The sequence below is a fragment of the Sciurus vulgaris genome (assembly GCF_902686455.1).
Source record: "Sciurus vulgaris genome assembly, chromosome: 9".
NCBI lineage: Eukaryota > Metazoa > Chordata > Mammalia > Rodentia > Sciuridae > Sciurus > Sciurus vulgaris.
In genome coordinates, this window is record NC_136469.1 from 113,696,179 (window position 1) to 113,709,868 (window position 13,690).

A 13,690-nucleotide genomic window follows, 5' to 3' on the forward strand; every position below is an offset into this window, starting at 1 on the left:
AATATTTTGGTATGTACCTTAGAGTCAAATTGCTGGGTCACATGGTTATTCTGTGTTGAAATTTTTGAGAAACCACTGGATTATTCTCCACAGTGGCCATATCATTTTCTATTCTTGCCAGCAATGCATGAGAATTCAAGTTTCTCTACATCTTTGCTAAATCTCACTGTTTTACTTTTCAAAAAGACAATAGTTGGGTTGGGGATATAAATCAGTTGGTAGATTGCTTGCCTTGCATGCACAAGGCCCTGGGTTCAATCCCCAGCACCACAAAAACAGACAAACAAATAATAGCTGTGCTAGTGGAAATAGAATGGTATCTCATGGTTTTGATTTGCATTTTCCTTGATAAATAATGATGTTGAGGATTTTATTTTTATGTGCTTATTGACCATCTATATATCTTCTTGACAACTGTCATTCAAGTTCTTTTTCAGTTGTCTGTGTTTGTTGTTGTCGAGTTTTAAAACTTTATATAGTCCGAGTATTTAATCCTTTTAAAGTATTTGCCAAATCCAGGATCGTGGGACTTTTTTCCCCTGTGTTCTCTTCTAAGAGTTTTATATTTTCAGCTCTTAAAGATCTTTGATTCATTTTGCTTATGGATACATAGTTTTTCCAGCACCATTTGTTGAAGAGACCATTCTTTCCCCAAGGATTTTTCTTAGCCCCTTTTCAGAAATGAATTACACAAACTGGGCCCAGTGGCATACACCTCTAATCTAGCAGTTCAGGAGACTGAGACAAAAGGATCACAAGTTTAAGACCAGCCTCAGCAACTTAGCAAAGCACTAAGCAACTCAGTGAGACCATGACTCAAAATAAAAAGGCAAAAAGGGTTAGGGATGTAACTTGGTGGTAAAGTGCCCCTCGTTAAATTCTCAGTACCAAAAAAAAAAAAAAAAAATTATACAAGGGTCTTCTGGGTTCTCTATTCTGTTCCATTGCTCTATTTGTCTATCCTTGTCCTAGTACTAACCATGCTGTCTTGATTATATCAGTTTATAAGTTGTTTTGAACTTGGAGAATGACTCTTCCAACTTTGTTCTTCTTTTCCAAACTCTGCTATGAGACTTTTTATACTTTTCCCAGAACTTGGCATTGGTCAGCATTAAAAACTTGAATTTTTTTCTATCTAAAAACTAAATTTTTTCACTTGTTCATAGTCAACAGGCGAGAAGAATGGAAAATTGTGGTCTCCAGATGAAGAGGTTTCCCCTGAAGTACTAGCAAAGGTAAATTTGTGTAGGTCCTCATTACCTTTACTTGAGGAATGTCCATAGATAACTTTTTTTAACCTAACAGTTAATAAGCATTTAAGCAAGGTGCCTTATTTTAAAATCCATAATTTTAAAAAAATTGTGTTTTCTCCTCAAATTGTAGTTTCTTGTATATGTGTCTTCAGGCCAAATGAATTTGGTAAGGCTGGTGTACACAGAGATATTTTGTGAAATATTGGTGCTCAGAGGCATTTTATGTCTAGCCTTACCATAATCTACAAACAGATCAGTATTCACTTAGCAGGGACAGATTGTTGTTATTAAGTTGGTGACTTTTGATAGATGTTAATTGAATGTCATTACAGCTAATTTTTTTAAAGGGCTAGACTTGGATTTTAAAATATGAGATTATATCATTTTTTATAATCTTCTACTTTATAATCATCATGTATTCTACAAAACTTTTTCCAGATTATCAATAAATGTACTAACTGATACTTAGATCTTTGGCTAACTTTCACATATGTTGATCCAGTCTTTATTGAGTAGATACCTCTAAATAAATATGGCCATAAATAATTATGAAAATCCCAGTTTTGGGGGTGAGAATGTTAAGTAAGACTGAAGTAGGTGTCATGGTTTCTTGTTTTTCAGTACTGTAAAAATATAAGAGGAAAATGTGAGATCCTGTCTAAATAGTTGTTGTTAATCAGCATAGTTTCAAAGTTTTTTAAAATGTTTTATCTGATTGACACATAGTAATTGTACATATTTACGGCATATCGTATGACAAATCAGTATATATTTAACGTATAATAAATCAAGATAATTAGTTCAGACATTTATTATTTCTCTGGGCTGGGAACATTCAGAATTCTCCTACTAGCTATTCTGAAGTACTAATTGTCAACTATAGTTACCCTACTATGCTATAGAACTTTTTAAGTTATTCCTTCTATCCAACTTTATTCCTATATCTGTTCTCCATCACCCCTCCTCACAACCTTCCCAGGCTTTAGTAGCCACTATTCTAAATAGTTTTTATTTATTTATTTATTTATTTAGCTGTAGATGGACATAATACCTTTATTTTATTTATTCATTTTTTTATATGGTGCTGAGGATCAAAACCAGTACCTCACACATGCTAGGCAAGGGCTCTACCAGTGAGCCACAGCCCCAGCCAGCTAAATAGATAATTTTAAACCACATATTTTTGAATGATTTAAAAATCTTGGACAAATGTTCCAGTGTCAGAAATCAGAGTTCAGGAGCCAGATGTTGCACAAATTATTTATTAATAATAAATTGCCTTATCTGCTGGAAATAAGAATATTTCCCTTATAGAGTTGTTAGGGAGATTTGCTAAAGTAATATACATATAGTTCTAGGAAAAGTGCCTGCTACTATAACTACTGAATAAATATTAGTTCTTACTGTTATTTATCACTTAGAGCTGTACAGTAAAATTTGCAGATATGTAACCTCAGTAAGCTCATTAATCTAATTATTATAAATTATCTTCCCTTTAATTGGAATTGTAAGTTGCTTTCTTTTTTTAGCATGTTAATATTTTATAGGTACAGGCAATTAAACTTCTGGTAAGGTGGCTGTTGGGTATGAAAAACAACCAATCTAAATCAGCCAATTCAACTCTTCGGTTATTATCGGCGATGTTGGTTAGTGAGGGTGACCTGACAGAGCAAAAAAGGATCAGGTGAGATTTTTCTTCCTTTTCAGTTTCCTTAGCTCAGAAAATTTGGTAAGAGCTTGCATTGGAATTATTTACCTAATTAATATAGAGTGTTGTAATTGTACTAGGTGCTCTTGAATCAAACCTTAAGTAGTCACGTGGGGTTTATATCTCTTAGAATACATTTATTTTAGTAACCTTTGTGTATTTTTCTTTACTTCTAAAGACTATGAACATAAAAGAACTAGTTATAATCATTGTAGTTGAATGTTACAGTTAACATAAAACCCTTGGTTCAAAAACAGAATTTGTTGAATTTCTTATCTTTGCCAAACCCTTTGATAAGCATTGCACCAAAAAAATAAAAAAGATAAGATCAGTTGTTATCTTCAAGAAACTTACCTTGTAGTAGAGTGATAAAACAAGTTGTAGTGACTTTAAGTATCATGAAGGGAATACAAATGTCATTGGTGCTTCAAAGAATAAAGAGTTAAAGCCACCTAGTAGTTTTCAGAAGAGACAATATATGATTCTACAGATTCAAGAAACAAAGCAAATTGTTTTCTATTTCTATTCTTCAAGTCTTTTTAATTCCCATCTCTTTTCTGTTCCTTTTAAGATGGAAATAGCACCCATTTTTCAATTGCTTTTTTTTTTTTTTTTCTTTCAAATTCTTGGTTTATGCTAGGCATGGTGGCACACACCTGTAATCCCAGCTGCTTGGGAGGCTGAGATGGGAAGATCACAAGTTGGAGCCCAGCCTGGGCTAATTAGTAAGACCCTGTCTCAAAATAAAAATAAAAATGACTGGGGATATAGCTCAGTGGTAGAGTGCCCCTGGGTTCAATCCTCACTATCCCATACCCCAGAAGAAATCTTGGTTTACTTAGGGGGCAAGTGCACCAGTAGAGATAACTAAAGAGTTCTGCTTGTGAAGCATTCCTTCTTTAAAAATTATGTTAGAGGACAGATATTTAATTATTTCTTTGTGCATTTATTATTTATTGAGCACTGTTAGATACCAGGTACTGCTGTGTGGGGTTTTGTGTGTGTGTGTTGTGTGTGTGTTTTGTTTTATTTTGTACTGGAGTTGAACCCGAGAGGCACTTTATTTACACTGATCTACATCCCCAGCCCTTTTTATTTTTTCTTTTGAGATAGGGTCTTACTAAAATTGCTGAGGCTGGCCTTGAACTTGGAATCCTCCTACCTTAACCAACCCCCAGCCCCAAGTCACTGGGATTATAGGTATGCTGCACCATGCCTGGCACCTGCTGTGTTATTTAAAGATACAAAAATCCTTCCCTCCAAGAAATATGTAGTCTAGTAGAGGAGATAAAATGTGAACAATTACAATAGATGGTGCTAAGTGCTTTAGTAAATAAAAGTAAACCAAGGGTTAGCCTTTTATAAACAAAGTGATGATTATTAGAGCTGGGTTAGGGATAATGAGATGCTTAAATATGGGATAGCTGTACACTGATTATATAGTGATGAGCTTGCACAAATTAATGATACATATGCAGGATCCCCAGTAAATATTATCAGTTGACCTGAAAAAAAAAAAAAAAAAAAGTTTAACATCACTACTACATGTAGTTAATATAATTTAAATTTAAGTGATCCCCCATTTGCCTACCAAATCAAGAAATAAATCTTTTTTAAAGAAATTTTTGTTTAGTGGAATGAGGCAAATGACTTGTCATTACTCTTGTGAGTATAAACCAATCACTTTTTTTTTTTTTTTTTTTTTTTTTGCAGTGCTGGGGATTGAACCCAGGGCCTTGTGCTTGCAAGGCAAGCATTCTACCAACTGAGCTATATCCCCAGCTAAACCATTCATCTTTGTAGAAACATTAGGTATTTGATATCTAGATCCTTAGAAATATTCTTATTCAGGCAGACACAGTGGTGTGTACCTATAATCCCAACTACTCGGGAGACTGAAGTGGGAAGATGGCAAGTTGGAGGCCAGTCTTGGCAACTTAGCAAGACCCTGTCTCAAAATTAAAATAAAAAACGCTGGGGCTAGAACTGGAGATGCGGCTTAGTGGTAGAGCACTTGCCTGGCATGTGTGAGGCCCTGGGTTCAATCCTCAGCACCTCATATAAATAAGTAAAAATAAAATATCCATTGACAAATAAAAAGAATTTTTAAAAAAATACCTGGGGCTGTAACTTAGTGGTAGCACATCCCTGGGTTCAATCCCTAGAAGCATACCTCCCCACCACCACCACCAAATAGTTCTTATCCTTTGACCCAGTACTTTTACATTTGTGAAATTATAAAAGAATCATAAAAATGTACACACAAATGTTTTCCAACATAATTTATCAGAAAAAATAAGGGAATGATTAACTATAGAAGACAAATATCATGGACTTTTAAATCTTATATGTAATGTGGTGTTATCTTAGACTCAAGAATTAGAAACAATATTCTCTTTATTAACTGTGTGAACTTGAGTAAAACACTTGCTTTATCTTAGCTTCAATGACCTCATCTTATAGAAAATTATTCTGGGACAAAGTAAGCATTCAAATAATACCTCTTATTTACATTCATTCCTGATTCATCTGCTAGAGAAGCTATTTGAGGATGTCTCAATGTTACCAGTGCTCACTGTTTGTTTGGTACTGGGGACTTAAGCCAGGGTGCTCTATCACTTGGTTAAGCCCCTATATACCCCAGCATCCCCATTTTTTTGTTTGTTTGTTTTAGTTTTTTACTTTTGAGACAAGATCTCACTAAGTTGTGGAATTCTCAAGTCTCAGCTTCTCTAGTCACTGGAATTACAGGCGTGTGCCACCAACCAGTACTCACTTTAATAATCTAATTGTCTTAGTATACCATATTTCCTTCTCTGTATGCTAAGCAAAAGTCCCAGTTTTTTTCTTCCCATTCCTAAAATCTTCAAAATAAAAAGCCATTTTGTGTACCTTAGAAATTGAAGTAGGGTCAGGCTTGGTGTTGCCACCTGTAATCCTAGCTACACAGGAGACTGAGGCAGGAATATCACAAGTTCCAGGCCAGGGTCAGCAACTTAGTAAGACCCTGTTTCAAAAAAGAAGAGGGATGTTGATCCCTTGTTTTGCATACATATTTATATACATTCATTTATTTTTCATTCTCTTTTGGACGTACAAAAAAGCTTAGTAGTAGAGTGCCCCTGGGTTCTGTCCCAAGTACTACAAAACAAAAAGAAAGAAAAAAATTGAAGTAGGAAGACGTCCTTCATCCCATTCATTGTCACATATTATCACTTACATTATATAAGTTTATAGAGTGAAGATGGGAGTGCGGAATGCCTCATAGTGTTAAAAACTTCATTTTCGGGTAGGAATTTGTTCCCAGGGACTAGTACTAAGATGAACACTGGTTCTTAATCTCTGTATCCTTTCCTTTTAGGTATTTGTCTGATACTATTTTCCTCCTAACTGCTTCCCTGACATTTCATCAGACATTGTAGGATTAAGCTAGATACCTGTTATGTGTGTATTTATGTATATGCATAAGCAATGTAGGAAGTAGATTTAAAATGATACTAGATTTTTTTTAATTCTTTGGTTGTTTTCATTTTTTAAATCAAATTTTCTATAATGACTTGAGATCCTAATGTAAATGGCTCTTTCTAGTATTAAAATTAGTTTGATTGCAAGAGTAAGCAAAATTAGGGCTAGAGATGTGGTTCAGTGGTAGACTGCTTGTGTAACATGCATGAGGCCCTGGGTTCAGCCCCAGCACCAAACAAACAAACAAAAAGAGTAGACAGAGTTGTTTGTCTCTGGTGGATTGAGCTGGAGCATGATTAGAAATGAATGCAGATTAATGTGTTATCAAAGAGTCACAGTGATTTGAGCCTTTTTCCCCCTACATGAAATTCATGGACTCAAAGTAAGCTTTCTTGTATTTGTACCTTATATTATTTTAAGCATAAATTTTATCCTATGGATCTTATACTCAAAAAGGGGTCAAAGCATTTTTATGAATGATAATGGTTATAGGAAATGTTTATTTCTTTTTTGTTTGTTTATAGTAAATCTGATATGTCTCGCTTGCGATTAGCTGCTGGTAGTGCCATAATGAAGCTTGCTCAGGAACCTTGTTACCATGAAATTATTACTCCAGAACAATTTCAGCTCTGTGCACTTGTTATTAATGTAAGTAATAATCTTTTCTTTTTTTTTTGCCATATATATCTCTGTCAAGTTAAATTCATTTACTTTCATATAACTGCAGATCCATTTAATATATGAATATATGCACTAAAGAGATTGCTAGTTTATTCTCCCAACATCATTATTATTTTACAAAACAAGATAAAAATGCTTAAAGTGCTCCCTGTTTTAGTAATTAAGTGCTTTTGTTTCTGTGCTATAGGATGAGTGTTACCAAGTAAGGCAGATATTTGCTCAGAAGCTACATAAGGCTCTTGTAAAGTTACTGCTCCCATTGGAGTACATGGCGATCTTTGCCTTGTGTGCCAAAGATCCTGTGAAGGAGAGAAGAGCACATGCACGACAGTGTTTACTAAAAAACATCAGTATACGCAGGGAGTACATTAAACAGAACCCGATGGCTACTGGTAAGTACTTGGCAGTTCCCAGTGTGCACAACTATCTTGACAATATAATAGTTTTTGAGAGGGGCAGTCGTTAATTCCTGTTATAGTTTATAATATCATTGGGAGTTTTATAGAATGTTACCATTATATTTAAGATGAACTTAAAAACTGATACCCTGGATTTTGAGTCCTGTTTATTTATACTGCATACAGTTTTGAGTAATTGCATAGATGGTTTGATTTGAACTCATTTCTCAGATATCAGGGTAAATAATTTTTTCCTATATTTCAAGTATCTTTAAGCTTGAATCTCTTTCAAAATTAAGTATAAGTATTTTAGTATCATCTAAATATCATGTTGCTTCTAACTTATAAATAACTGAAGGGTTGGCTGGGAATATAGCTAAGTTGGTAGAGTGCTTGTCTTGCAAGCACAAGGCTCTGGGTTCAATCCCCAGCATTGCAAAAAATAAATAAATAAATAACTGAAGGGATAAAGTAGAAACTGAACCACCAAAGTGATTAGAACTCAAACATACGAAGGGATTTATAAAAGCATTGTTGTTAATAATGATGTTTTGTATTTTAGAGAAATTATTATCACTGTTGCCTGAATATGTAGTTCCATACATGATTCACCTGCTAGCCCATGATCCAGATTTTACAAGATCACAAGATGTTGATCAGCTTCGTGATATCAAAGAGTAAGTCTTGCTGTTTTTCATGAATTCCAGAAATTATTTTTACTTCTCAAAAAAAAAATGCTAATTTGGGGGTAGGGGTGGAACTCAGAGGGAGAGTGCTTGCCTAGCATGCTTGAGGCCCTGAGTTCAATCCCTAGTACTACAAAAACAAACAAAAAGAAAAAATGCTGTTTTCCCCTGTTATTATTCTTTCTAGAATAAAAATGTTCTGTTCCTTTATTGTAAGTTTCACCTTTCAAAATTATTCCCACCTAACCAACCTTTTTTGGTTGTTTTGTTTCCTAATTCTTTGCACTTAACTTAGCTGTCTATGTATTTGAAGTAGGTTAGTTTGCTTATTTTAGTTTTTATAATATGGGATTTTTTACTGTTTATATTTATCTTAATATAAAGTTATCTTAACTTCAGTTTGATAATTAACAAAGCCATGAAATAAAAAAATTTTCCCCAGGGACTGGGGATGTAGCTCAGTGGAAGAATATTTGCCTAGTATGTGCAAAACTCTAGGTTCCACCCGTATGCCCTTTGGGAGAAATAAATTCTCTTATTAACATTTTTGTGCAACCTCAAGATAATACCTTCAAAACATGCACCTATACACAAAATATTCTGTGGCAGATCTATAAACAAGTAAAAACACTGTACCAAGATGTGCTATTTATGTAAATAGAGCTTCGTATATGATGCAGAATGAAAGAGTAAAAGGGGGGCTGAGCATTATCTACAAATGGCCTCTAAGAAACTTGAATTCACTTTTTTTTTTCTTTTTTAGTTGTAGATAGACACAATACCTTTATTTTATTTATTTATATTTTGTGGTGCTGAGAATCAAACCCAGTGCTTTACACATGCAAGGCCGGCACTCTACCACTGAGCCACAAACCCAGCCCTAAATCACTATCTTCTTTCTTTCCCCATTGTCACACTTTTCTTTGCACTCTTGAAATGGTACTTCAGCTTATATTTAAAATATTACAGTTTTATTGTGTGGGACATTGTCTAATCATAAACTTAAGAACTCAACTTTTTTTTTTTTTTTTTTTTTTTTTAAAGAACTCAACATTTTATGTCTGTTTCCTACAACTTTGGTCACTAAAATGGTGTTAAAATCTTGACAATTAGAAGAGGTGTTGGTTGGGTGCCCTGGCACTTGCCTGTAATCTCAGCAACTGGGAAGGCTAACTCAGGAAGATCCAAAGTTCCAAGGCCAACCTGGGTAATTTAGTGAGACCTCATCTCAAAAACAAAAGAGTTAGGGGTGTAACTCAGTAATAGAGTGGTCCTAGGTTTAATTCCCAGTACCAGGGTGAAAAAAAGTAATTATGTTGGCTACTCCTATAATTCCAGAGACTCAGGAGGATGAGGCAGGAGGATTACAGGTTCAAGGCCAGCCTCAGAAGTTTACTGAGGCCGTAAGCAACTTAGCACAACCCTGTCTCAAAATTAAATGTAGCTCAGTGGCAAAACACCCCTGAGTTCAATTCCCAAAGCAGGGCAATTATAAAAGGATTAAACTTAGAAGTAAGCCAGGCATGGTACTGAGCGTGTAGTCCCACTGCTATGGAGAATGAGACAGGAGGATCACTTGAGCCCAGGAGGAGTTAGAGACTGGACTGAGCAAAATAGTCAAACTGCATCTTTGGGGGGACGGGGAGTGGGGGTGGGGGGGATTGATGTGGGAAAAGTACTTACTTAAGTTTGTAAAGTAATTGTAGTTATAATTAAAAATCAGTTGTGCATGTTTTTTTGGTTCAATCTAGCAAGCAAAACTTTTGAGTGTCCTGCATCACCCTATAATTTCTTATCCAGGTATATGATTTAACCTCTTAATAGTATCCTATGATAAATAAGAGTTTTTCATTTTAATGAAGGCTAGTTTTTTTTGTTGTTGTTGTTGTTTGCCTGAATTTTGTTTTCATGTATAAGAATCCAAGTTCATAAAGATTTTCTACTGTATTTTCTGCTAAGATTTTTTTCTAGTGTTAGCTCTTAAAATAAGATCTTTAATTTTGAATTGATTTTTGTTTATGGAATAAGATAAAGGTTTAGACTCTTTCTTTTGCTTGTGAATATCATTTTTCCCAGCACCATTTGTTGTATAGTTCTTTTCCTCAAAAGTTGATCTTTGCACCCTTTTGTCAGCTGGGAATATAGCCCCATACTAGAATACAAAGACCTGGGTTCAATTCCCAGCATCAAAAAAATAAAAAATCAACCATGCATGGGTTTATGTCCCAGCTCTCTGTTCTGCTCATTTTGTCAATATATCCTTATGCCCTGTGACCGTGTTTGATACTGTAACTTTATAATAAGTTTCAAACTGAGTAATGTGAGTCTACTTTTCAAGATTGTTTTGGCTTTAAAGTGTCACATGAATTTTAGGACGCTATTAACACAGGATTTCTTTCCATGCACTTGGGTCTTTTAAGTTTTTTGTTAGCAATGTTTGGTAGTTTTCAAAAGTTTACAAGTTTCATGTCTCTAAAGATTTCATTTTTGTTTGAGCATTGTAAACTGTTTTCTTAATATGCTTTTTTTTTTTTTTTTTTGGATGCTGGGGATCAAACCCAGGGTCTTGTGCTTACAAGGCAAGCACTCTACCGACTGAGCTATCTCCCCCAGCCCCTTAATATGCTTTTGAGATCATCAATTGTTAATGTAGAGAAGACAACTTTTTGTTATATGCATTTGCTGAAATAATTTATTGACTCTTAATTACATTATTATGTTTGTTTTTGCTTTTATGATGGTTTTTGTTTTGTAATTTTTGGTTTTGGTGCTGGGGGTTTTAACCTAGGGCACTCAACCCCTGAGTCATATCCCCAGCCCTTTTTTATTTTGAGACAGGGTTTTGCTAAGTTGCCGAGGCTGGCTTTGAACTTGGAATCCTCCTGCCTCAGACTCCTGAGCTGCTGGGATTATAGGCATGTACCACCGCACTCAGAGTTGTGATGGAGTCTTTAGGGTTCTCTATACATACACGATCATATCATCTGCAAATACAATTTGAGTATCTGTTATTTCTTTCTCTTGCCTAATTAATTGCATTGACTAGAAATTCTAGTATGAAGTGATGAAAACTAGTATCCTTGTGTTGCTTCTTATCTCGGAGAGAAAACTGAGTCTTTCACTATTGAATGTATTGTTAACTGTAGGTTTTTGTGTGTTGTTGGTTGTCATTTTTTTTTTTTAATGCAAGTGCACTTTTATTTCATTCTGATTTTTTCTGTAAATAGAAACAGTATTACAAATGTCACATTCATGAAATTACTGTGCATGTGTCATAAATTCATTGAGTTTATTAGGTCATTTTTTCAGAAATAGATACACATTCACTCTCATCACATAAACCAGACATTATCAACAAAATGACTTTTTAATCATCTCCCACCAAGTTACTGTGGCCACAAATTAGACAAAATTAGACAAAAGATGCAAACTCTTCTGAGGTGCACCCAGTAGCACTGTCCTCTTTGTCCAGCAAATACACATTATTCACAATCCCCTTACTTTCCTTCACTCCCGTCTATTCATTTAATCTGTCATGCATGGAAAAAATGGTTATTTGTAAGATGTAAGCAAGACATGCTTTGTTTATGTGATAAATCATCTTAATTATGAAGTTAGATATGATTTCCTATACAAAATTTTAAGATAGCTTATTTCAGTTGAATTTCAAAATGGATCCATTTTTCCAGAATGATCACTTTTTATTTTTTTAACCCTTCCTGAATGCTTACAAGGAGACCAAGTAGTTCATCTTTACTGCATCAGAATCATTCAGGATACTAGTTAAACATGTCATCTCCCAGACTTCATGAACTATATATCCCATAGAAGTAGAACTTGAGTCCCATATGTAATTTTAATGTCCTAGTAGTCATTCACTGGACTGTGACTGGCAGAGCTATAGAGAGAGGGAGCCAAGCAGCTTCCCTGTTCCTCATCCTCTGTTCTCACAGACCTGATCCCACCCTGAGGCCACCTAAGTGGCTAGGGGTTGCTCTCTGTCCTGGGTAATATCTAAAACTCTCTGACCTGGCAGGGGGTGAGGTGAGGTGGAGGGGGTGGGTCCCTTCCGTGGATCTACAGCAGCACAGTCAGAAGGGTACCAGCTGTGGGGTTTTTTGTTTTTTGTATGTGGATTAATAAATTTTTTTTTTATTTTGAGACAGGGTCTTGCTAAGTTTTGTGAATAGCCTTGAACTTGCATTCCTCCTGCCTCATCCTCACCAGGATGACAAGTATGTGCCCCTGCTCCTAGCTTAGCTGTGGGTTTTTTATATATTGCCTTTCGTTTATCAGTTTTTATATATTAATAAATCCTGCTTAGTCATGGCGTATGATCCTTTTATTATATTGCTGAATTCAGTTTGACAGTGTTTTTTGAGGTTTTTAACATCAATGTACTTACTGTTTTTTAGCATTTGGAGGTTTTTGTTCTGGGAATTTGTCTGTTTCATCCAGGTTATCCAGTTTGTTTATGGCACAGTTGTTCATAATACAGTCTTACAAGCTTCATTATTTCTCTTTCATTGGTAACTGTCTCCACTTTCTGATTTTAGTCCTTTTTTCTTATTATATGTATTTTTATCTCATTTTGCTTACTTTAGGGTGTCTTTTCTTGTCTTTTTTTTTTTTTTTTTTTTTTTTTTTTGTGGTGCTGGCGGTCGAACCTAGGGCCTTGTGCTTGCAAGGCAAGCATTTTACCGACTGAGCTATCTCCCCAACCCCCTAGTCCTTTTTTCTTAATCAGTCTAGCTAAAGGTTTGTCAAGAACCAACTTGACTTTCAAAGAACCAACTTTTTATTTTTTTATTTTAAACCCTAAAGGTTATATTTACGTATGATTGTTTTAATTTGTTTTTTGTTCTTTTTCTAGATCATTAAGGTACACAGGTAATTCACTGAAAGCTCTTGTTCATATTCCTTGATTTGTGTGGTCTGTTGTCTCTGTGGTCAGCCAGTAATCTGAGAGATTTCCTTCATTGCTTGTACTTTAAGTCCCCACTCTCTTCGTCATGTACCTTTCTAACTTCTGTGTCTAATCACGACCCAGAATTCTAAATAGTTGACTCTGATTTTTTTTTCTTATTTTATCTTTGTAACTGACTCCTAAATCTTTTGACTCCCCCATTTTTTTCTGATCAGCAACAACATATTTGTATGAGAAAAAATATCATACTTAAATTAGCCTTTAGCATTTAATATTTGTCCTTTATTATAGTGATATTCAATATGAAAATGTTAAAAAGAAAACATTTATAATCATACCTCCCCAAAGCCCATTGTTGTTATTAAAATTTGTATCTTTCTACACTTTTAATATTTTATTTATCTTTTATGTGGTACTGAGGATCGAACCCAGTGTCTTACATGTTCTAGGCAAGCACTCCTCTACTGAGCCACAACCCCAACCCTCTTTCTATACTTTTTAATCCTTTTTGAACCAGAGAACCCAGAGGAACTTAACCACTGAGACACAGCCCCAACCCTTTTTATATTTTA

The 13,690-nt window shown here is 34.9% G+C and overlaps 1 protein-coding gene across 4 annotated transcripts in view; it reads left to right on the top strand.

Annotated features, from left to right (window-relative positions):
- Positions 1-13,690, top strand: part of PDS5A (PDS5 cohesin associated factor A) — a 142,941-nt gene that overhangs the window by 113,702 nt on the left and 15,549 nt on the right. For all 4 annotated transcript variants that reach the window (XM_079152786.1, XM_079152789.1, XM_079152787.1 and 1 more), the window contains 5 exons: positions 1,167-1,235; positions 2,801-2,937; positions 6,951-7,074; positions 7,295-7,499; positions 8,068-8,182. In XM_079152786.1, the coding sequence (XP_079008912.1) occupies positions 1,167-1,235; positions 2,801-2,937; positions 6,951-7,074; positions 7,295-7,499; positions 8,068-8,182 (650 nt within the window). The remainder of the gene's footprint in view (positions 1-1,166; positions 1,236-2,800; positions 2,938-6,950; positions 7,075-7,294; positions 7,500-8,067; positions 8,183-13,690) is intronic.